Genomic DNA, 23,092 nt, shown 5'->3' on the forward strand with positions numbered 1-23,092 from the left:
AGGAGGTAGACTGAGACAGGGGTACAGGGAGGAGGAGGACATGTGCACCAGGAGCCCACTCACCGGTCAGAGGTGGCAGGTGTCCATTCATTCATATACACAGGAGGGCCGGCTGGGCTTGCTCCACAGGTTTAATGACCAGATGGACACATTACTCTTGACTGCAGTTAATTCTTAGATGTAGGGGGAAAAAAGCTTGCTAATATTTTCCCTTTGCCTCCTTTTTATAATATTCTATTTTATAATACTCTATTGATTTTCTCTTTGTAAGTTGTCTGAAACATATTTTGGAACTCCCCTGGCCGGGGGGGGGGGGTGGGGTGGGGTGGGGAGGAGAAAGAAAATTCTAGTCTGTTAGTTTTTAAAGAGAAAAATCACCTGAATCTCCATTAGATTATAATAAATGAACTCATTTATTAAGTACTCTCATAACAGCGTTCTCTTTTCTGCTTTTCAGATGAGAAAGAATGACTCAGAGAGGTTAACTGACTTTACTAAGATCATACAACAAATAATCTGGATTGGAACTCAGTTCAACACAAAGTCTATGCCCTTAACCCAGTACCCCTAAAGTAGAGCAAATGCCTTAACCTCTCTGAGCCTCAATTTGTGCCCTAGTTACTACTGATAGGGAACAAATTAGTCCAAAACTCTGTAGCTTAAAACAATGACAATCACTGATTATTCTCCCTCACGGTGCTGGGCTTTAACTGGGGTCAGCCAGGCAGTTCTTACTTGGTTTTCAGCCAGTGGCTGCGATGGACTCGTCTTGAAGGCTTCCTCACTCATGTCTGACAGCTAATGCTGCTGTCAAGTCAGCTGGAACATTCCACAGAAGTGGAACTTGCTAGTTCTTAAGAACAGAACTGTGAGACTGGCACATCATCACCATCACTGTATTCTGCTGATCAAAAAGCATGCCAGAGTCCAGATAAAGGGGAGAGGGTATAGATACCAGCTGTCAATGGGGCCAGGTTTTAGAACCCTCAAGGCACAACTACACAATGAAGACCCGTTGTTTTTGTCAGCCCAAACCTCCCTTCTTCTAGCAAGAGAACTCCTATCTTCTTTCTGGAGGTTCTCCACACTCAGGCTCTGCGACCATGCTCTGCCACCACAGAGAACGAGGCCCACGGAGGAAGCAAAGCCGAGGAATAGAGAAAAAGATTCCTGAAAGACTATCCTCAACCTTTAAATCTGTGACAATAAACTTCCTCCTGCTTAAGTCCAGAAGCCTTAGTTCAGTTCTAAAACGTGTAACCGAAAGTTCACATTACATAGACCTAAAAGGTGGTTACAAAGATTAAATAAATATGAAACGTGCCTTTTACACAACAGATACATAGGAAGTGGTTTACTGTCGTATGGCCGTAACCGTAAGGATCTGTATTAGCCCAAAGTGAATCAGTGGCCCACCTGGAATTCAAACCCAGGATGTCTGTCTGAATCTTTTGCCCAGCTATACCTTCCATATTTCTGTGGTCTTGCCAGATGGCTCACTATAAAGTACATAACATCCTGAAGGGACAAGAGATGACCTGGCCAGCTCTGGCTAATACTGGACACTCATATACACACATGTCAACTCCTCACGCATAAAACAACATGATCAAATTATCATGTTACTATTTTTTAGGAGTCTAAAAAAACCTCCAAATCCTCAAAAAGCACTCCAGCTACTGAACATTCTGAATGACAAACGAAATAAAACCTGAGAGGGATTAAAAACAAACTGGCCCTATTTTTGAAGCTCCTCAATTTAAGAGGAGTTCAGGCTTAGCCGTGTGACTTGCTTTGGCCTAAAAAAGCTGCCAAACACGACCCAAGCAGGAACTTGAAGAGCTCTTGGGTCCCAGGGCTTACCTGGTCTTGCCTGCTAGATGCCGGGAACATACGTCCTGTTGCCTGCCAACCACTTGGCAAGTGTGTGAGATTATCTCTCCAGCTGATCACCACTTCAGCCACATCAAAGCCCAGATGAGGTAAGTAGAAGCCCAGCTGAGCACAACCCAAATTGCCAAGCCACTCAATCAGAAGCTAATAAATGTTTATTAAGGGTACTAAATTTTGGAATGGGTTTGTTATACAAGTTAACAACTGATGTAAGGCCCATTTACTATCCCCAATCTAAGCCAACCCCTCATACAGATGAGGCAACAGAAACCTAGCAAGGAACACGACTTGCCCAGGGTCACAAACCTTACTGGCAGCAGTACAGGGAGGAAAGCCTTGACTCACAATCCAGTAAACCCACTGATTGTGATTATTCCTTCAACACCGCTGCCAGGATTACAAATGAGGCTTCAGATCTTCAGAACACCTAGGAAATACAAGTCTTTTGGGCAGAATCTGGTTATCACATTCCTTCATCTCCTTTTGGTTTTCAGAGATTGAAAAGATAAACAAAAACTGATGAGCAATGGAAAGGGAGAGCTGTTCCCCTGCTCCAAACATGGGGAGGATGGGCGGGGTATGCAGCGTTTTGTGGATGTGAATTTCCCACTCCAGCTCTCCCATGGGTTACGTAGTTCTGGAGCTTTTCTGGGGCACCAAGATGGGGATCTCAATCTGTCTCGGGTATGTCCTGATGCCGGGGGATTAGGCAGGGCCTCTGTGTAGGACAGATGCTTCCTGGCCTGGAAGTGATCTTCCCTGCTTTCCTGCCTAACATACTACAGAAGCCCACAGCCCCTCCTGTTCTACCTGTCCCCCAAGCACTGCAAAGTGAGTGCCTTGGTCAAGCACTATTGAGTAAAGTGTTACAGAGTCTGAAAAGGTTACTACAGTGCAACGGGCACAGAGCACTAGGCTCTGGGGACACAAGAACCTGGTGCCACCTCTCAGTGTGAAGTCCACAAAGGTCCAAAACCCCTTCTTTGTACTCTGCCCAAGTTCCAGTCCAGGGCAGTGTACAAGGTAGGGACATGAAGACCTGTTATGTGCATGCAAGTGGGTCACTAGAACTTGGCTCTGGCCTTCTGAGCAGCAAGGACAGACTGAGTTCAGGACTGGATGGGTATGTTCCACTGAGGCCGCTTTGAAAGAGATGAGACACTCCCTGTGGACCTAGCCTCTTCCACTGGACACCTTCTTTAGCTCTCCAGACTGAAATCTTTTGTTCTAAGCTCCCAGGGGCTATTTTCCACCCCAGGTCTGAATCTCTCAGACTGCAGGCCACAGCCTCTATCTTCTCTTTCCTTGCTGCCCGGGGTCCCTGGCAGGCACACATAAGGGGACTGAGATCCTACTGGGCAGCTAAAGCTCCAAAAAGGCAGAAACACTGCTCCACATCATGCTGAGAGGCAATGGCCAGCAGCGATGGGGGCATTTGACAAAGCTGCGGGTCCAGAACTCTGGCTGTCTTGTGGGCTTCGCTAGTCAGGACCCTGCACAACTTGGGAACACAGAGCCGCACTCAGGCTTCAGAATGCTAGCCTGCCAATAGCAAGCAGGAGGGCTGCCCAGGAATGGAGCCAGGAGACAACAAAGACTTTCCTGGGTGACTCCATACCCAGAGTAGCCTAGCCCGAGCACGGTCTCAAGCCCAGCCTCTATCCCCCACCAAAACCTGGAGCCAGTTCCAGGGGAGGTCTGATGGAGACGATGCTGGAGAACTGCTAGTGGGAGATGGATTTTCAGTAAGGACTCCGGCATGCCTCAGACTCTGAGGAACATGTAAAGATGAGGGACAGCCCAAACCCCAAATTTGTGATAAAGGGACCAAATTTCCTGTTTGGGGGAACTGCCTGGAAGAAAAATGAACAATTTCTGAAGAACAGTATGCCAATCAGAAATACTTCTCAAAGGTGCCAGCATTAGAAGAGCAGTTTGAGGAGGAGTGGGTATTTCTCAGGTGGACAAAGCAGAAAACAAGAAGAGTACATGCCAGACTTTGGAACAAAGCTCCAGACCAGAGAGACCAGTCCAAGTGGCCACACCTTTATGACCCAGTTCAGAGGGGAAGGTACTCATAACCTAGAAGTGACTCAGAAAGATCCACCGTGGCAGGTGATCTCTCCTGGAAATCTGAACAAAGGGAATTCGCTCAACCTGTGGAGGTGAAGTTAGGACAGAAATGGAAATCTGAAGGAACATCACCAGTAGTCAGAGAAGAGAGCAAATACCTAGACAGGTGACCCAAGACAGGTGGAGGGAGGCACAGCTCTTCTGATAGTCAACTGGACTGGGGCTCCATTCCTTGCTGCCTAGGAGAGTGAGGGACCTGTTCTCAGTGGGCCAGAAAAGAGAGGTGGTAACAAGGGAGAGAAGAGGCCAGGGCATATAGATCATGTACGGGAGTTGGGGTTTTGTCCTGATGGTGAGTAGTTGGGTTTTACAGGGAAGATACGTGACTCAGATAAAGCACTGGGAAATGGGGCAAGGAGAAGCTAGGGACTGGGAGGCCGGTGAGAGGACAAAGCCCGAGTGAAAAAAAGTACTGTCCTAAACTAGGACAGGGAAGAAGAAGAAGAGGTGGACTCTAGAGCCACCTCAGAGCTAGGAAAAACAGACTTGAGAAGCTGAAACCTGGACCTACCGCTGCCTAACCAAAGTGGGTCACAACTGCCTGATACTTAAGCCACTGAAGTATTCTCTTGGGGACAGGGACATCTGACCCTTCCCAACAACCCTATTGGCCATTTTTATCCCCATTTTAGCTGTGGAAACTAAGACCCAGATAGACAAGTATTAGGCACCCTTGACAAAGCTCCCTAGCCAGGGAGATTGAGGAAGGGAAAAGAATAGGGTGAAACAGACTAGACCAGACTATGGCTGGGCAGGAGGGCCCAGGTACTGTAAGAAAACACAAACCATCCCATCTCAGAGCAAGTTGGGATCCAATCTCTTTATTGTCAGGGTACCCTCCCTGTGACCCTCCCCTCTCCAAACCTATAGAAAAACCCCAAGCCTGGGAGTGTCCTGGGAGGGGAGGTAGAGTGTAGGGAAACCTCTGTGCTCTGCCCTCTGGCCTGGGCAGTGCCAAAAGGGAGGGCACTTGGGAAGGGGAGGCCAATAACTCCACCTGCAGAGGATGTGGCACTGGCTGGGATGTGTGGAGGAGGAGGTGCCTGCTGCCAGCTCTCCTGGGACCCGCTGGGGGTAGTCTCCAGGGGTGGGTGCCCAGCTTTAGGCCTGGTACAGTGCATGCCCTTCTCCTGCCGGTGGCCATCACTCCTGCCAGGCTGAGAAAGAGAGAGACAAAGGAGAGACTGAGGCTGAGAGGAAGAGCCCCCAGTACTCTTGATAACTAGGGTTGGGAAGACAAAGGGGATAATGGTGTTTGCTGTTAGCAGACAGACACATGCCTGCACTCTGGCTCTGGTCTTCTAATTTCCTGGACATGCAACTTTGGGTGAGTCCCTCCTTGTCCCTGAGCCTCCATTTCCTGACCTGAGCCCTGCATCTCATCGTGAACTAGCTTCATGAAGTCCAACTTAGCCTCTTTGGCAAAACAAACCAGGAAGCTCCCAGAGGACAGACTACAGATACAGAATTTCCTAAACTGTCTGCTGGTAGAGCATCTTACAGCATAGATGTGTCTTATGCAAAGACACCTACGCGACTTTGAGACCTTCCTCCACCTAAACTTGTGTTACCGTGAACATGGTCCCCAAAGGAATGGGGCAGAGCAAGGTGGTGGACACGGCCTGAGAGCAGGCTGCGAGGCCACACACCACTGGACTTAAATCTAAGCTCCACTGATTATCACCTTGGGACTGGTGAGACACGTTACCGGGCTGCCCCTCTCAGTGCCTCAGACCCCACATCTGGTATGCCGGCCCCATCACAACCTTGCAGGGCTGGGACAGTTTCCTCCGGGCAGGATTAAGTCCCAGCCCCTAAGCACAGCACAACCAACCCTCTCTGATGACGAACAGCTGATTAGGAACTCACCCTGACCATGCAGAGCCGAGACTACCGCTGCAGGAGGCTCCTGGCCGACTCCCACATACTGAGGACCACCAGAGCCCCTGAGCTTGGCTAAAGCTGTTCCCTCAGATGCCTCTCCCTCAACCCTGAACAGGCTCAACTACATATTATCAGCTCTTCCACCACATCCTCTCTGACCTCCTGGCTCTCCAGACCCTCATGAGGCTCACACTAGTAACAGTTTGTGTCTTCCATCAGACTCAGAGCTCTTCAAGGGCAGAGGAGATGGACAAAACGCCTGCAGTGCGCCGAGGAAACCCCTGCAGGGCTGGAGCGGCTAGCCCATCCATGGCTGCTACTCCCACAGCCTACCAAGCTCCCACCACAAAGGAGCACAGTAGAATGGCTGAGGATGGGGGAGCCTTCCTCAATGGGCATAGCACGACCCTGACAGGTCTGTTTCACTTCACCCCCGTCCACCTGGACCCCCATACCTGCTTACTGCAAGGCCCCATCCTCCGCGTCTGTGTCCTGGCTGTGCTCCTGATAGGGAGGAGGCAACAAGAAACCATTCATCACTTACCCCCAACTCTGAGTCATCCCTGGAGCCCAGAGCACATCTGGAGGCCAAACTCCAAAGAGGGATAGAAAGCCAAGGGGAATGATTATGAACAGTCTCAACACAGCAGGCTTGGAATTCCGACAAGATGGTCTGGGGATCCCCCAGAAGAGAAGGGACCAGTCAAGGATATTCTAGCTGCAGCAGGGGACACATTTCTGCATAGAAAGACCTTCTCAGACTGCAGCAGGCTAAAAGCCTGGTAGACTGGTGAGCTCCCCATCTTTGGGGTACCTAAGCCTTTGTTAGGGTCTTTACGGAGACTGCTATGCCTAGAGAGTAACTGGGTCAAAAAAGAGAGATGAGGTAGGGGCATGAGGAGGAGGACCTCCTAAGTATGGTGGCCTCTGTCCTCCTACCAGGACCCAGCATTGATGAAAAGGATAAAGTTCCACCTCTGTCCTCCTACCAGGACCCAGCATTGATGAAAAGGATAAAGTTCCACACCTGGTGAAGAAGTTTGGGCTTTAATTCTGGCTCAGCCCTTATTATTCAGAAGGCCCTGAGCAAGTTACTCTACTCCTGAGTCTCAGTTTCCTCACTGGGTAAAAGCTGGGAAGAGTAATACTTTGAACAGCGAAAGGCTGTTGTTAAAGTTAAAGGAAGTCAGAAACTACAGGGCCTGGTGCTCATTTGAGTGCCTTTAGGTAAATGGGCAGTAAGCACACAACAACCAACTTACACACTCAGAGTCTGGTCTACCTTGCTACTTTACATAATAATAAAGCTCCTTGCCAATGGCTTCCAGTCTCACTCTGAAGAGTTCCAGTAACAGAGAGCTCCCTCCATGACTCCATGCCTCCCTGCCCTTCTTTCATACTTGGGCAGTAATGGCTTTTAGAAAATCCTCAGGTAGGGTGGATACCCAACCTTCCAGTGGCTTCCCTAGGCAATCCCAGTCCTGCCCTCTGGAGCTCTGCAGACCGTGTGCACTCCCTTGAGCCCGATTCCTCCCTCCTCCAACCTGTTCGGAAACCGAATCTAGACTGGGCCCTGGACTGAAGAGAGGTCTACCTCAGGCCTCAGGGGGATTTTGGACTGGCAGTTGAAATAGGCATTCCCCTGCTCTTCTTCACAGGGCTAGAATCCCAGGGAAAGAGGAAGGCGGGAGCTCACAGGACCACCAACCAACTCCGAGGCTCTGCTCTCCATTCCCCCCACCCACTGCCCTCCTGCAAGCCCCTCCTCTCGGTGCCCTCACCAGTTCTTCCTCACTGTGTGTCAGCAGCCCCTCCTCATCGCCGTCGTCTCGAGTCTGTGCTTCTCCCTGGGGCGTGCCTGCCTCAGAAGCCGTGTCCTCTTGTGGGGCTGGTGGCCGGTTGCTGCCACCACTACTACCCCCACCACTGCCACTGCTGCTGTCGCCCTTCTTCTTGCCATCTTGAGGGGAAAGGGGTGGGAAGAAGGGAATAAAACTCAGCCCGGGGCAGCTGCCCAGGGCAGTATCTTACTAGAAGCTAGGCCTCATCACAGTGGACCCAGGTGGCACTGACAGCCACAGCCCCTCTCTCTGCCCTACGCACTGTCCTCCCCACACTCTGCACTATGCTCACTGAGCTGGGCAAAGACCCTTGGAAGCTGACCTGGGTTGGCCTTCTGCTCCTCAGCAATCTGCTCCAAGCGGCCCAGCAGAGCGTCGATGTTGGACTTGATCTGTGTCAGCTCTGTCTTGATGGTCTGCAGCTCACTGCTCTTTACTGGGAGTGAAGGGAGTAAAGGGCTGTCACCCAGGGGCTGGGAGCTTGACACTAACATAAGACCCCAGCCCCATTCAATCAACTAGGAAGGCAGGGCAGTGGCAGGAACTGTCTTCACCTGCATTTCTTTGGCTAGGGAAAAGGCTAGAGCCGTCTGAGGCCATGCCTACAGTAACCAGCTGGCCTTTCTGAAATTGTGAACTTTCCCCTGACCTCTCAACTCCTGAAAGGGACTGGAGATGGATAAGAATGCAGGTGTAGTGTGCATCTGAGCAAGCATATGTGTTTGTCTTCGTGTTATAGGATGATGCCCAGATTTCAGGTGTATAAATGCAGGTCTTTTACCATCAGATTTTCTGGGTGCCTGACTACATCCATGTGTACACCAGAATGAATGTGGAGTAGCGGGCCTCTGCAAACTTGTCCTTACTAGAGGAAAGATGACAGCTTCTCCTCACTGGGTTCCATGTCACAGCACTGGACATTTCTGTGTCCTACCCAAGCCCCTCCTCCTCAAAAGTCAGCCTTTTCCTCTTAGAAATGCATAAAAATACTCACTTGGTAGTGTCAGAGCTGCAGAGCTGTGGGAGATTTGTTCCTTCATCTATTTTCCAATGTAAAAATATGTGATTCTGTTATTTTACTAATAAGAAAAACAAAAAAGATCTAGGAAGATCTAGTCACTCACACTTGATCTTGGCTGAGCTGGCAGTAATGGCTGTGGAGCGGGCAAAGAGCTTGACAGGTATGGTGGTTTTGACGCGCCGGACCAAGGGGACTGTGACCCGGGGTCGCTTCACAGGGACGGCCCTGGGCACTGGCACAGGTGACAGGCGGCCCCGATAGTCGAAGAGCCTGTAGGGGCAAACGGGCCAGAGGCTGCAGCATGGCCTGTGGCCACCAGAGGGCACTGCGACTCTAGACCAACATGGGGCCGGTGGGCAAGCTGTGCTACACACTTCTGCCTGCTCCCAACAAGTGCCGGGGCGATGGGGGGGGGGGTGTTAAAAGGAAAGGCTTTTCGGACCTTAAAAGCTGTTGGAGTCTCATTCCATCCACCTTTCCTGCCAGTCAGGTAGGGTAAGGGCATGTGGGTGGTAATGGTTATAGCCCCAGTTCAAGAAAGGAGCCAACTGAGATGACCCCCCAGAAAGAAGCCTTCCCTAGATCTCCTGTATTACCTGACCCGGCTTCTGCTCACTCAACTGCCACCTCAATCTCTGGTCAGAGTTTGCAAATGTCCCTAAAGCAACGCAAACTGCCAGCTGGGAACAGAAAGATGTGGGAATGGGGAATCCCTAAGTCTGCCAGAGCCTCAGTTTTCCCATCTGCTTCATGAGGATGGCTCCAAATTCTGTGCCAAGAACCCATCCCTCCCAAAGACTGCTGTGAGGGCAGAGAATGAGAACACTTGGTTAAAAACACATGTTAAAAGGTGTGATAGGTGGAAGGCTAGGGTGCTGAGACTCCAACCAGGAGCCTATGATCTCAGGGGCATGAGAATGGAGTCCAAGCCCTCATCCTCATTCTGGGCCCCCTTAATCACCCCATCCTTCTAGTCTACTTCAGAGATGGAGGGGAAGAGATCGGCAGAATATCAAGGTTCGGCAGCTCAAATCAGACCCCTGAGCTCCAAGACTATAGACTGGCAACACACAACCCTCTCCAAGAGGGTTCTTAATCCTGCCCATCAGGCAGAAGCTTGTAGGCTGAGGCGGGGGTGGGGGGTATCTCTTGCACCACATCTGCTATTACCTTTCTGCAGGGAACAAGCAGCCTTAGGGGTACACTATGGGCTCACTTTTGAGACAGCCAGAAAACATGCCATCACTAGGCAATCCAATGTCCCATGGCTTGGCACTCATTTACTGAGAGAGTCCCTGCCCTGGGGTGGTGATGGCTGGAGATGAAGAGTCTCTGGGAATGGATCCAGTCCCGGACCCTGCATTTCTGCCCCTAAGGGGAGGGGGCGGCTCTGGCCTTGGTCAGAATCACTGAACCACAGAATCCCAGAGCTGGAGGAGCCCTAAGGGATCACTTCGTGCAAAAGCCCATTTCAAGACTGGGAGGGCATCTGCCCAAAGTCACACAATCCATTCAGTGGCAGAGCTGAGATTAGCACCCACGTCTTCTGACTCCCAGGCTAGGGCATGTTCCACTACACCGAACTATCTCCTGAAACCATTCAGAGGTGAGAAAACCAAGGCTCTGAGAGGTTCTGTTCTTCCTTCCCATGGGCCAAGCAGGAGAGAGAAGAGAGGGAGGGAGGAAGAAGTTTGGAACAGCCTCATCATGATTCAAGATCAGCCTCAAGAATGTGGCTGGTGCCATGGAATGGAGCCCACAGCTCAAGGCTGGGGTCTGATGAAGGATGGGACATAGGCTACTGGGGACTAATTCAGACCTCCAAAGGTCCGCTGGCCTCTTGGCTATAAATTAAAGGCCAGGGGCTTACACTGAGCTTTGAGGTCCCTTCCACCTGGCTGAGCACCTCCAGGAGGTAAGGAGACTAAACAGCAGGAGCGTGAGGGCTCAAACTCCCTGCACCTACTCCTGTAACCTGTTCTGTAATCCAGCGTGCTAGATTTACATGTCCCTTGCTATCCAGTCGCATTGAGTCCCACCCTAGGATCAGGAGGAAGAAGGGCAGCCAGAAAGCGGGAAACAGTGTGGGGTGGGGGAAAGCTCTGACCTGGGCACCTGCAGAACTAGACCCTAGTCCCAGCTCTGCCACCCATTTGTGAAGCAGCCTTGGGCAGATGCCTGTCCACACCTTTGGGCTCTGGTTCCCACTTGGAGGACTGAATGGGCTGCACCAGCAATCTCTCAGGACCCTTCCAGCTTGGCTGTTTCATGCCTGGGCACGCCCCTCCCCTGCTCACCTGTCGTAGAAGTCGTCCCGGTAGTAATCATAGTCAAAGCTGTAGCCACTGGGGAAACAAAGGGGAGAGGGCCAGGGCTTAGGGACAGCCATTCAGCCCACTCTCCACAGGCCCTCATCTCCAAACGCCTCCCCAAATTCTAGGCTCAGCACACTGTCGCCAACCAGTGTTTTCTCCCTCTGTGCAAAGAGGGACCAATCCCACCCAGATGGAGACAGACAAGACAGAGCGCCCCACCTGTATATGGCAGATGCTGCTCTCTTTAGCCCCTTAGGTCTGTTGGGCTTGGGCTCTCCAGCCATGTTGATATCTGTGTGGAGGGAGGAGGCACAGTCAGATGCTGGCAGCACATGAGCAGCGATTTCTATATGCTTATGTGAGGTACACGTGGACTGTCCTAACTAAACAACCAACAGAGGTCTTCACACATTATTCACACCCACACATCACAGAGACAGGCCTATTTACAAATCAATATACATTCAGACACCCGCATGCATGCTCACAAGCATATCACTGACACGCATGCCATGGACATCATATGCACTCTCAGGTACACTCGTGCACATTAGGACTTCAAATATTTATCTTCATGTGTATCTTCACACGTTCATGTATCCAGGTAATCAAGTCACACACAAAAATAACAACTATACTCTCAAGTGCGCAGAGACATGACTCCAACATCTATATAGATATAGATATGTATATGTATGTATATATAGATATGTATCTCTGTATCTGTATGGGTATCACATATACATATATATCACCAAGGCCAAAGGCACATACTTCACCTTGTGCTCCCAGCCCCTCCTCCCACCTCTCATAAAAAGTTCTAACCTATGCTATCTATAGCCCAACATTATAGGCTATGCTAGTCCACTCCATTCCTTTTTTCTTAGGAATCTGCAATTTAACTGGAACCATAAGAGATAACACAGAAGCAATTCTGAGAAGCTCCAAAATATTCCCCTCTAGGCAGATTTTATGACTACCTAATTTATAACTTACATGTAATTTACAACTATTTAAAAGTTATGACATTTCAGATAAAGGCAGTGGGTAGTAGCAAGGGAAACAGAAAAGGGCCTAAGAGAGAAGCTAGAAAGTCATCGGTGGAACCCACTCAGGAGAACATCAGGAGCAAGGCCAAGGAGAGACGCTTACCCAGGGTCTGCCCGGCCAGCACCCGCCCATTCTCTCCCAGCACAGCTGCCCGGGCATGACGCTCGTTGGCATACTGGACAAAGGCATAGCCTTTGTGCACAGAACAGCCGGCCACACGGCCATACTTGGAGAAAATGGTCTCCACATCTGACTTCTTCACCACAGCTGTGTTGAGGTTTCCGATGAAGACCCGAGAGTTGATAGACTTGGGGTCATTCTTGTTAGTTACGTTGCTTGTCTGGATCTTCAAGGACATGGTGGCCACCTGAAGAGAGAGAGCCACTGTGAAGCTGGGTCCCCGAGCTGGGCTCAAGGGCCACCCACAGCCCACATCCTGGCTAAACTGGAAGGCTTTGTGCCCTGCTACACATACACCCCTATAGCACCCAGCCTCCCCTTTTTGTAACTTACTGGACTGCTGATGTCATGGTCCCTCATTTGGTACTGGCAGAAGCAGAACCAGACCAATTCACAAGGGAGAAAATGCACATTCAGGAGCACAATGTCAGTGAGCGACAGGGCCAGGATTTGAACCCCGGTCTCCTGAGTCTAATTCTTTTAAACCCATTCCTTCTTTAATGCTTATTGGGAAATGTTACCCCTTGCAGGATCTAAATTTGAAGACCTTCCATCATTTTTCTTCTGTTCCTTTAATGTAGAACCATGGCAAAGAAGTCACAGGGAAATTGCAAGTAAAACCTGCTCCAGAACAGTACCACATTATGAAAATTGCTCAGTCTGATCCAGACACTGACCTAGCTTTGGCTGTCTTTATTGTCACCAGTCATTTTTTAAAAGGTGAGCTAAACAAGTCTCCCTGAGCACTCACTGCAGGCTAAGGGTGGCACGCAATATTGAGTAATCAGAAAACCCTATAAACAGTATTACTATTGTTGTATTTTATCAGAAGCAGACCACAGTACGTTCTTAAACTTGCCAGGAATGAGCACTCAAACCCAGGTCAGTTGGTCCCTACAGCCCATTTTTTTTTCCAGCTCTATCCCTTTCCGTCCCAGAGCTAAAGCCAATTTAAATACTATAATATTTACCAGAGAACTGTTTTTAATAAATTAATTTTTTAAAGTTACCCATTTTTACACTGACTCATTCAAATTTTGTTGTTTGCTTAGGCATCGTATTGCACCTACTCTTTGCTCTCTATACCCTGGCAAAGTCTTTTCCCCAAAGGACCATACAAATCTCTCCTACCCATGACACAGACAGGTTACATCAGAGGACAAGCTCCAGAAGGGAAAAAGAGGCTTGATGACAGTAGGAAAAGCCTAACATTAAGTACTGGTATTTATACTTCCTGGACCAGCCTTCCGCTCACTGACTCGGGACAACTCCCTTTTGGAACACTCCTATTTAAATACTCCTGCTGCTGAGCAGTAGGGGTCTTCAGCACCAGCCCAAGCTAACCGTAAACACCTGCCTACTAACCTAATCTTTTTGGGTAGAGGGAGTTTCTTTTCAGAGAATCAGAGCATAATACAAGCTGGGAAAGCCATATTTATTGCTCCACTAGGATAAGAGACCCTTTTCTTCCATCCTTCCTGCCTGGAAGCTGGCATGTTCTGACCAGCAGATGGCAATGACTGCAAGGAAACCACAGGCTGGCCCTGAGAAGAATTGTGAAGAAACCTTTTCCTATGGTGGGCTTGCAGTAGCTCCACGGATATACTAGGGTCACATGTGCACCATCCTAAGTAAAAGACAGGGGCTGAGAGGGCACTGCTATTGATGAAAGGATTGGTGCCAGCTTTGGAAAGGGCCTGGAAGGGACAGACTCTTTTTTTGTTACTCGGTATACTTCTGCATCCAATCACCGTTTATTAAGCAGTGAAGAACACAAAAGACCTCACCCACGAAAACACTTATACTTACTGTCCATGTGCAGTAGAAAATGCTCCATGTATGTGGGTTCCCCTGGGGACCCCATTGCTCAGTCCTAATAATCCCTCTCCTACTTGGATGACAAGGCATTCCAATGTTAATTCCTTGTCCATCCATGGATATACACAGAAATTTGTGAAGCTCCTCCATGGCCATCAGATAGCTCTCCTGGCTGGTTCAGCTCAGAGGCATGAGGGGAGGTGTCACCTACTTTGGCTGGAAGGAACCAACCACTGGCCTGGGGTGTAGACCAAGACAGAAAGAGAGGGGATGATGGTTTAGACCTGTTGGTGACTACTACCTCTGCACTGACCTGGCAGGGACATGACAGGTGCTACGTTCCCCAAGACCTCTATCAGCAGCCTCTAATACCACCAAGCTGTAAGCATTCGTTAAACACCTGTGTTTAGTGATACAACAGGATCAGCACTCACTTCTTGGCTGGTGAGTAAAGTTCAGGTTTGGTCATACTCCGTTTTTTCTCTTGTAACCTGGGGTTTGGGACCATGTACAGAAAAGGACTTTGCAAATGGTTAAAGCTCTTTATAGGATCTAATAATTGACTAGCTGAACTTCTCTGTTCTAGTAACACTGCCACAGTAAGGTGGATTCTAAATGAGGGTCAAAATCAGACTGGAGCATTCTGAACAATGCCAAGAAAAGGCAGCCAGAAGCCATGTCACACAAAGGCTAGAGAGAGTATGCCTGTGGCCATTCTGGGTGAGGCATCTGCAGAACCATGAAGAAATGCCCTCCCAAAGCATGCTCTAGGAACCAACCCCTCCCTATCTAATCAGCCCTCTATCTGCTTTCAAAGGCAGTCTCCTAGGGCTGTGTGTGCTGCTATTATGCATACTTCCTAAGCCCAAAGGGACAGCTGTCTGTGGGGATATGAGAAACCTTCTGTGTTTAAACATGTTTATGAGATTCCTGCAAGTGAGGGATCAACTTGGGGGTAAGAAATGAAGAGCATGCCCAGATCAGCTCTTCTGGAACTGCTAGTTCAAGTACAGAATCCCAGAGTCAAGAATTCTAAATTCAGACATGGTCTTCCAGGTTGTTATGAACCTTAAAATCTGTTAGCTTCACTTACAACCTTCAAGTATTTCGACATATAGTATGTCCCCATCTGTACTCTGTTCTGCCTTGCAACTCTTAGAGGCAAGCCTGATGAAGCCTGGGACACACACAGTAAGTGCCCAATAAATATTAGGAAGAAAGCAGTAACAATAGTGTCCCAGGAGCAGAGCCCTACCTAAAAGGGGGGTGGTGCACAGACCACTGGGGTCAGAGGTCCCAGCCATCTCATTAAAAGACTAGAGTCTGACCCAAACACCCCTTATCCCCAACAGACCAACCACCCCCAATTCAATCTTCCCCACGCCATTCTTTGTTGGTTTTCCCAGGCTTCCCCCTAGCTTAAGAGTAGGAATCCTAGAAAATATTGACGTTCTATTCAGCAGCAGCAGCTTGATTTGATAAGCTATTTCCCCGTGGGCCAAGCTCTGCCTCACAGATTAGCTGTGTAATTGAGAGCAAGGTGTCTACAGCCCCTAGAGGCCCCATGCTTAGCACTGAGCCAAGAAAAGGTGGGTAGAGAGACTGTTCTTGATGGTGGGGGGGAGAGAGGAAGAAAGAACCAGACTAATCTCCAGAGACTTCTGCAATGTCAGATTAGCAGGGACTTCAGTGAACAAGGAGTTTATAGGCCCTCGCTCTGAGGAACGGAGGGGAATGGACTTGGCCACAATGCCCCAGCCCATGAGTAGCAGGGCCAAGAATCCCACTGTTCCTTTAAGTCTAGGGTTCTTATATTCCCTTTCTTCTTTTGGGAGGGCGAGAGACAACCCTCAGGACAGTGAGGGGCTGGGAGGGAGCAATCCAGATATGCGGGTTTTTTTTTTTTTTTTTGAAGATTTTACTGATTTATTTGACAGAGAGCGAGCAAGGTCACAAGGAGGCAGAGGGGCAGGCAGAGAGAGAGGGGGAAGCAGGCTCCCTGCTGAGCAGAGAGCCCGATGCGGGGCTCGATCCCAGGACCCCGAGACCATGACCCAAGCCGAAGGCAGATGCTTAGCCCACTGAGCCACCTAGGCACCTCCAGATATGCTATTTTTAAGGAAAACTAGGGACTGGCTCCCAAGTATGTGTCTCTACCTTTACCTGCTGGAGAAACAATTGCTGCATAAAAGCTGGGCCCTTAAGCTAATTAAAACCCACCAGAGACGCACGCTTTGAAATGCAATTTACAGCTAAAAGGGATGGGCTCACTTCTCCAAGCTAATAAGAAACAGAGGAAATCTGGCAAAAACAAATCGTTTTTCTCAGCTGAAACATTTTAGATGGAAGCTATGTTTTAGAAACCAAGAGCCAGCCTGAACACATGGCAAAGTGACAAGGATTTCTAAAGGTAGAAAAACCCTGAAAAGGTATGACCACCCCTGAACTCTGGGTAAATGAGACCCCTCAGAGAACCATCAAGGTTAAGAAGAGCCAAATTACTCAGTGTCAGACTTTACATATCCAACCTTATCTAATACAACAGCCCTGTGAGGAAGTATTTTAAATATGGGAAGGAAGACTCAGAGAGGCCAAATAATGGGTTAATATAGCAAAGCCAGAAATGGAACCCAGGTCTGTTTGACTTTTGACCATAGCGCCAATTCATAGAGATGCCTTGGGTACTGATTGCCAAGGTGAGAGAATACGTCACCCTGATTAAATGACAGCCTCTCTCCTTGGTCCTCATCCCTTTCCCTTTCTACTACAACATCTCCTGTCTGCACAGGATCTTATTTTATTTTTAAAGATTTTATTTGCTTATTTGACAGAGAGATCACAAGTAGGCAGAGGCAGGGGGAGAGAGAGGAGGAAGCAGGACCCCTGCTGAGCAGAGAGCCCAATGTGGAGCTCAATCCCAGGACCCTGAGATCATGACCTGAGCTGAAGGAAGAGGCTTAACCCACTGAGCCACCCAGGTGCCCCTGAGCAGGATTTTCGTGAACAAAACCAGTTTATACTCTTGATCCAGACACTGTCAGTCTCATCTAATAGATGAAAAGCTGAGGGATCATCAAGGTAAGTGACTTACTTCAGAAGGCTATCCAACCTAGTAAAGGGAGTAGCTAAGGGACTTGAATCCAGGCTTCTACACACCATTTCAGCAACTGTCCCAGGCCTCTGGCTCTGCCATGTCAATCCTTTCACCCTCCCAGTTCTGGCTATCAGGTTCAAGCCTAGGCTTCAGCATGACCTCTGAGGCAATTAACCATCAGAACGCCCACTGCCCCAACTCTGTAATTCCTCCCTGACACTGGATCTCTTCTTAAAAACACCAATTTCAAAAGAAGAGCAGCTGCTCTTGGTTCTGATACCCCCCCGTGACTATATAAAGCCTCTGTCTAGGCCAGTCCTGCTCAAAAGCTCTGGCCTTATTCTCTAACGTGCAGATGAGGATCACACGAGCTTGTGGCCAGACCTCTGCCCTTAGTTAACTCTAGAGATATTGGGTGGTTTTGAAGGAAAATAAATACCAGTGATGGTGAGGCTATTTCTGGAGAAAGCCAAGCAATTAGACTGATCAGTGCCCAGGGCCTCCTTGGTCCAGAGGCTCCTGGTTAACAGGCGGCCAAGGATGACAGAACATCTATTAATCTCATTAAACTCACCAGGCCCCAGCTCATTAGCATTGCCCAAATGATCATTACTGGCCAGACAGGACTAATTTCCCAAGGAATGCTCTTTAGTTCCTGACAATTCCCACTTCCCTGAGAAACCCTAGCCCACAATATGTGAATAGTGGCGGGGAGGGATGTAGAGGTGAGGAGTCTAGGCTACAGGTTCAGCAGGCCTGGCCTGAGCTCTGATGTGTGCCCTGCAGCAAGTCATACCATTTCTCTGAGCCTTATCATGCTTCTTCTGAAAACAGGAATAACCTTTGTCCTGATTACCTTTCAGATTGGCTATAAAACCAAATAGGCTAATCAATGTGAAAGTGCTCTGTTACATCTGTAACATACTCTAAAAGGATAAAGGAATGTAGTTATTATTACCCAATTCCTATCCTCTTCACTCAGTCAACAAACATTTCCTAAATATTCCCCTCTGTGCTGGCACTGAGGAGATGCTGGGGAAGAGTACTCACAGGCCTTGTCTTCTGCTTCCTTTTCAACAAAGCCCACTTTTCAGGAACCTGTTTCTTAACTGTTTCCTAACAACAAAGGGGGAAATGCACCTAAAACAGTAGAAAATAGGAGATGTAAACTTGGGACATGTCCCTTAAACTAAGTCTCAGATTCTTCAATTGCAAAATGGGAATTATACCAATGCCCACGATTAGGATTGGAGATAACAGCTATAAAGTGCCTGATACGATGGCTGGGACCAGTAGGTATTTACGTAAGAAACTCAAATGCCCTGGGCCCAATGAAAACTCTAGATCATTCACATTCCAGCCCTATGTTCTTTATCCTAATCATCTTCCAGTGCTCCATACTCTGCCTGAGAATAGGGGAGTCAGGGGTAGAGGGCCTACACACACTCTCTCCCTTGTCCTAGTGTCTGGAACCAAATCTAGAAATTTCATAAAGATGCCCCCCGCCAACCCATGCCAGATTTGACAGGCACTACTCTAAGGAGATGGGCAGAGTGTCAGGCCTTCTCAGCCAGTGACTCACTCATCAGCTGTACCATGAGATTTCTATTCCTATACTGTATTATTGGTACCAGCATCTGATAGGCACTGAGGGGAGACCCCAAAGCAGAGGCAGGGCTGGGGCCTCAGTACCTGAGTATATATCCTATCTTCCCTCTATCTTGCACCTTAACTCTACCAGACTGTAGCCTCAGGCTGAGGCTTAGTTAACACTGGTGACAAGCAGCCCTTCTAGCTATGGAGAAACAGGCAGCAAGGACTGGGTAAGTACAACCCTGGGCCTTCAAGAGACCCAAAAACAATTGTCAACCTCTTTTTGTCAAAGGAAGTCATCCAAACACTACCTACCCATTCAATCATAATTATAGCTATCCAAATACTCACTGGGCCAACTCAGTCATCCAGCAACTGGTCGGGTACCTGATCTCAAGAACTCCCAGTACATCAAGGGGACATCCACCAGGACCACAAAGCACATGTGCCCTGGGCTCTGGAATCCACTGCCCCAGAAGCCACCAGTCCAGGATATCAGAGAATGGGAAGAAGCACTACAGAAGGCTCGACAAAAAGGGACTATGTTTAAGGTGAGTTCCAACTGGGTGGTGATATGGGGAGAGGCTATGCCTGACAGGAGGAACTGTATAATGTAACAGTGTATAAAACATGCCCCCCCTTTCTCCTTTCTGCTCCCTGCTCTACCCTCGCTCCTGCAAGTATATGCAGGGTAGGGCTGGAAATAAATGTTTGAAGTAAGAGAATTTCTTCAGTGCTGCCTCCTCTTCCTTGATAGCTGCATACTAATTCCTGTCTTGAGGAAGAACAAAAAAGGAATACACAATTCAATATGCAGTAGCCTTATACTAGGCACTGTGTTGGAAGTTTTATAGGCATAATCTCTCATAATCCTGACCAAACCCCAATCATTCTTCAGATGAAGAAACTGAAGCTCAGAGACAGCTTAAATAATTTGTCCACAGTTAAGTGGCATGATTAGGAATGAAAAGACCCTAAAGCTTATCTGCTGCTAAAGCCTGTGCTCTTCCTACTCCATTTAGATTGCTCCCACTGACCTGCCCTCTTCCCACAGGAAGACTGAACTGGCTTTACTGCCGCTGGGCTACATGACTCAGGCTCGGGGGCACTTGACCACAAAAGGCCCTTTCAGGGCTAACCATGTGACTGTGACAATCATTACCAACACTTGCTGAGCACTTTTCTTCTGCTGTGGGGTAGGTGATGGTGTGTATTGTGCTCATTTCACGGATTAGGAGCCTAACGGTCAGAGCTTTGTCTTACACAAGCCAGGAAATGACAGAGATGCAGATCAGTCTATTTGAGACCAGAGCTGGTGCTCTAACCTTGGCCCAAAATGGCTTCCATGCTAAGCACACCCTGTATCTGCCAGAAGGTCAGCTTTTAACACCTTCTGATCCTTTGGGCATAAATGCATGGGGTTCTTGCTGAGGGCATACTCTCACGTCCAAGAGCCAGTAAGCACTTGCTGTGAGCTTGGAGAATGGTCCCCCGCCCCCTTCCTACTGCTTAAGGGGCCGGCTCCTCACAGTGATAATGTGGCAAGATTAGTCACTGCTTGCTGTTGGTTGATTATAGCTATTCTTTTCTGTAAATGAAGTTTAAAAGTCATCAAAGGGTCTGTCAGCTGTGACTTATGAGCCTCTTTCCCGCAGGGAAGTCAGGCAGTGACAAATGCCCCTCTCGTTCTGCCATCCATTATGAGTCGGAAGGTGCCATGTTCCAATTACTGGAGATCCCGGTGGAGCTCATGGAAAACCCTGTTCCAAGCTGCGGCCATTATTCAGGCCTGGCAGCGCTGCCAGCAGGGTTACCCTAAGCCCAGGCCCCACTAGTAAGAATGGAGAAGAGCATGTTTCTGATTTTGTGAGCCAGCCCTTACTATCCCTCACTTGTGTTATCCCCGGTGGGTTTATCCTAGACATATTTCACAAACAAGTAAAAACATGGGTACCATGTGGGTGGTCTCAAAGTACCCAGGATCAAGAATACCCGGACAAACAGACACAAGGAAATAAGGTCATGCTGCCAGGTGGAGAAGGTGGGGAATACAAGGATGCTCAGGAGGGACAGAAGAGAAGAAATGTAGGGTGTTCAAAGAAAGGAGTGACTGAAGGGGCCCTTTCAGATCATGTAATGTGATCAACTACCTCAGTTCTCAATACTCGTTATATGCCAAGCTCCGTCCAGCAAATGCTGAGGGACCAAAGATGAATGAAACATAATCCCTGCTACTGAAGGTGGATGAGATAATTCAGGTCTAAAGAAGTGATTACCCAAGGTCATAAAAATAAGTTAGGGTCAGGGATGGAATGAGAAAGTAGTCTCCAGACCTCTTGTGAAATAGAGAAAGTGGTGACAGCGAGTCTGGCGTGGAGACGGGGAACCTTCTTATGTGCCATGCTCTTCATGAAGAACATGACACAATAGTTCAGAGTGTCAGCTCCTGGGGCACCTGGCTGGCTTGGTCAGAGGAGCATGTGACTCCCGATCCTGGGGTTGTTTCAGCCCCCTGTGGGGTGGAGAGATTACGTAAATAAATTAAAAAAAAAAAAAAAAACTTAAAAAAAGAAAGAGTGCCAGCTCCTATCCCAGTCCCATCTACACACTTCCTAAAGGTTTGAATTCTGGCAAGCCCGAGTCTCAGAAAAATGGGGATTTAGAGTAGTGGTGAGGATTAAACAGGATAATGCACGTTACAATGGCAGGCACATATTAAATATCCCAAAATGTTCTTTATCATCAGGTAATTCCTGAAACAACTCTTTGAAGTAGACATTATTCATCTCATTTTATGGATAAGAAGACTGAAGCTCTTTTTCAGTTTGTCACACTAAATAAGCCAGTGCTTCTCTGAACTACATGTGGTGAAGAACCACTTTGTTTGTTTTGCTTTTTATACTTACAATCCATTACAGACAAACACATTTGTAAAATACAGTAAAAATGTCAAATTATTGGTTTTTGGGCACTTTCAATTTCTAGACTTACCACGACCCCCAACAGTTGCGGACTCACATCCATTCAGTGGGCTATACTCTAGAAGCACAGCTCTAAGCAACTCTTATTACCCACCCCCATCAACCTCTATGAAAATCAAAGAAAGAACGGGTTATTTTATTTCATTTCTTTCAAATCCTTTTAGCCCAATTCTTTTAGACTTTGGTGTTAGACCGATTTACAAAACGATCCTAATCGTTTTCCTTTTTGCTTCTCTCGAGAAAGAGAGAACAGGGTAAGCAGGCCAAGGATAGTAAGTTCAAGGACGTGCCACCGAACACTTCAGGAGGTGATTTATCTTGGTCATCTACTCTAGGTCATGCTATATCCTGCAAGGGAAGATGATCTAGGCTGTCTGAGAATGCCACAACCTTCCTGAGGCCTGGGGATCTCAGAGGAGAGTATATTCCTGAAGAGGCTGGTACTTCTGGAGCTTCCCTCCCTGATACTAGATGACATTAGGAAACTAGCCAGGAAGGGGAGGCATGTTGTACCTTTCACAGTCTTATTATCATGGCAGCTACAGAGCAGTCTTCCCAACCCTAGGGAGTTTCTTAAAAATAAGATGGAAAGATTCATTCTCCCAATACCACCATATACCCAAGAGTATGACTGGCTGAAGAAGGTAAGCAGCCAAGACACCACGGTATACCTTGAAATTTTCCAGGTGTATGGCCAAACTCTCATCACTGTACAAAACTTTCTGTTCTGAGCCTATGTCATGCTATCTTTCAGCATAAACCAAAATAGAGTAGCTCATAGGATATGGTGTAGAGAGGAGTATTAACTTGCTGCTGTGAGGAGGGGCTTGTCACCAAGTAGGAGCCAAAAACTGCATGTTTATTCCCACATAAGAAGCCATGTAATCTGGTCAAGAGAGCAGCCTCTGAGGCCAAAACACCTTCATTCTGTTATTGAACTAGCTATGTGACATGACCTTTGGGTAGTGTCTTAAGTTCTTAATGCTTCAGTTATCTCACTGTACAACGGGGGCAGCAAAAAGTATCTCTGGGGTTGCTGGAGAGTAAAATTTAATGTGCTAAGAACAGTGTCTGGCACATTACAAAGTATGCAAATATTAGCTACTGCTGCCACTGCTGTTATCGCTGGAACCTGCAAGAACTCCTCCTTGTGAGTATTAAAGGCAAGGTGGTGGAATCTGCTGTGATAATGTCACCTAGAACAGAACTGTGATGAAGAACACTAGCACTATAGATATAATAATCTCTTCAGGTGTGTCACCAAAACACTAGTATTTAGAAACGTGTCC

General features: G+C 48.2%; 1 protein-coding gene across 10 annotated transcripts in view; it reads right to left on the minus strand.

Annotated features, from left to right (window-relative positions):
- Window positions 1-4,821: 4,821 nt before the first annotated feature.
- RALY (RALY heterogeneous nuclear ribonucleoprotein) overlaps window positions 4,822-23,092 on the minus strand; it is an 81,453-nt gene continuing 63,182 nt past the window's right edge. For 8 of the 10 annotated variants that reach the window (XM_044263213.1, XM_044263212.1, XM_044263217.1 and 5 more), the window contains 8 exons: window positions 12,240-12,504; window positions 11,307-11,379; window positions 11,070-11,117; window positions 8,876-9,042; window positions 8,074-8,187; window positions 7,692-7,870; window positions 6,366-6,414; window positions 4,822-5,183 (listed from right to left, as the gene is read on the minus strand). In XM_044263213.1, coding sequence (XP_044119148.1) covers window positions 6,370-6,414; window positions 7,692-7,870; window positions 8,074-8,187; window positions 8,876-9,042; window positions 11,070-11,117; window positions 11,307-11,379; window positions 12,240-12,495 — 882 coding nt within the window. In that variant the 5' untranslated portion in view covers window positions 12,496-12,504 and the 3' untranslated portion in view covers window positions 4,822-5,183; window positions 6,366-6,369. Of the gene's footprint in view, window positions 5,184-6,365; window positions 6,415-7,691; window positions 7,871-8,073; window positions 8,188-8,875; window positions 9,043-11,069; window positions 11,118-11,306; window positions 11,380-12,239; window positions 12,505-18,279; window positions 18,355-23,092 lie in introns of those variants that run through there. The other 2 variants (XM_044263220.1, XM_044263211.1) reach the window with 2 other exon arrangements.

The sequence above is a fragment of the Neovison vison genome, chromosome 8 (assembly GCF_020171115.1).
Source record: "Neovison vison isolate M4711 chromosome 8, ASM_NN_V1, whole genome shotgun sequence".
NCBI lineage: Eukaryota > Metazoa > Chordata > Mammalia > Carnivora > Mustelidae > Neogale > Neogale vison.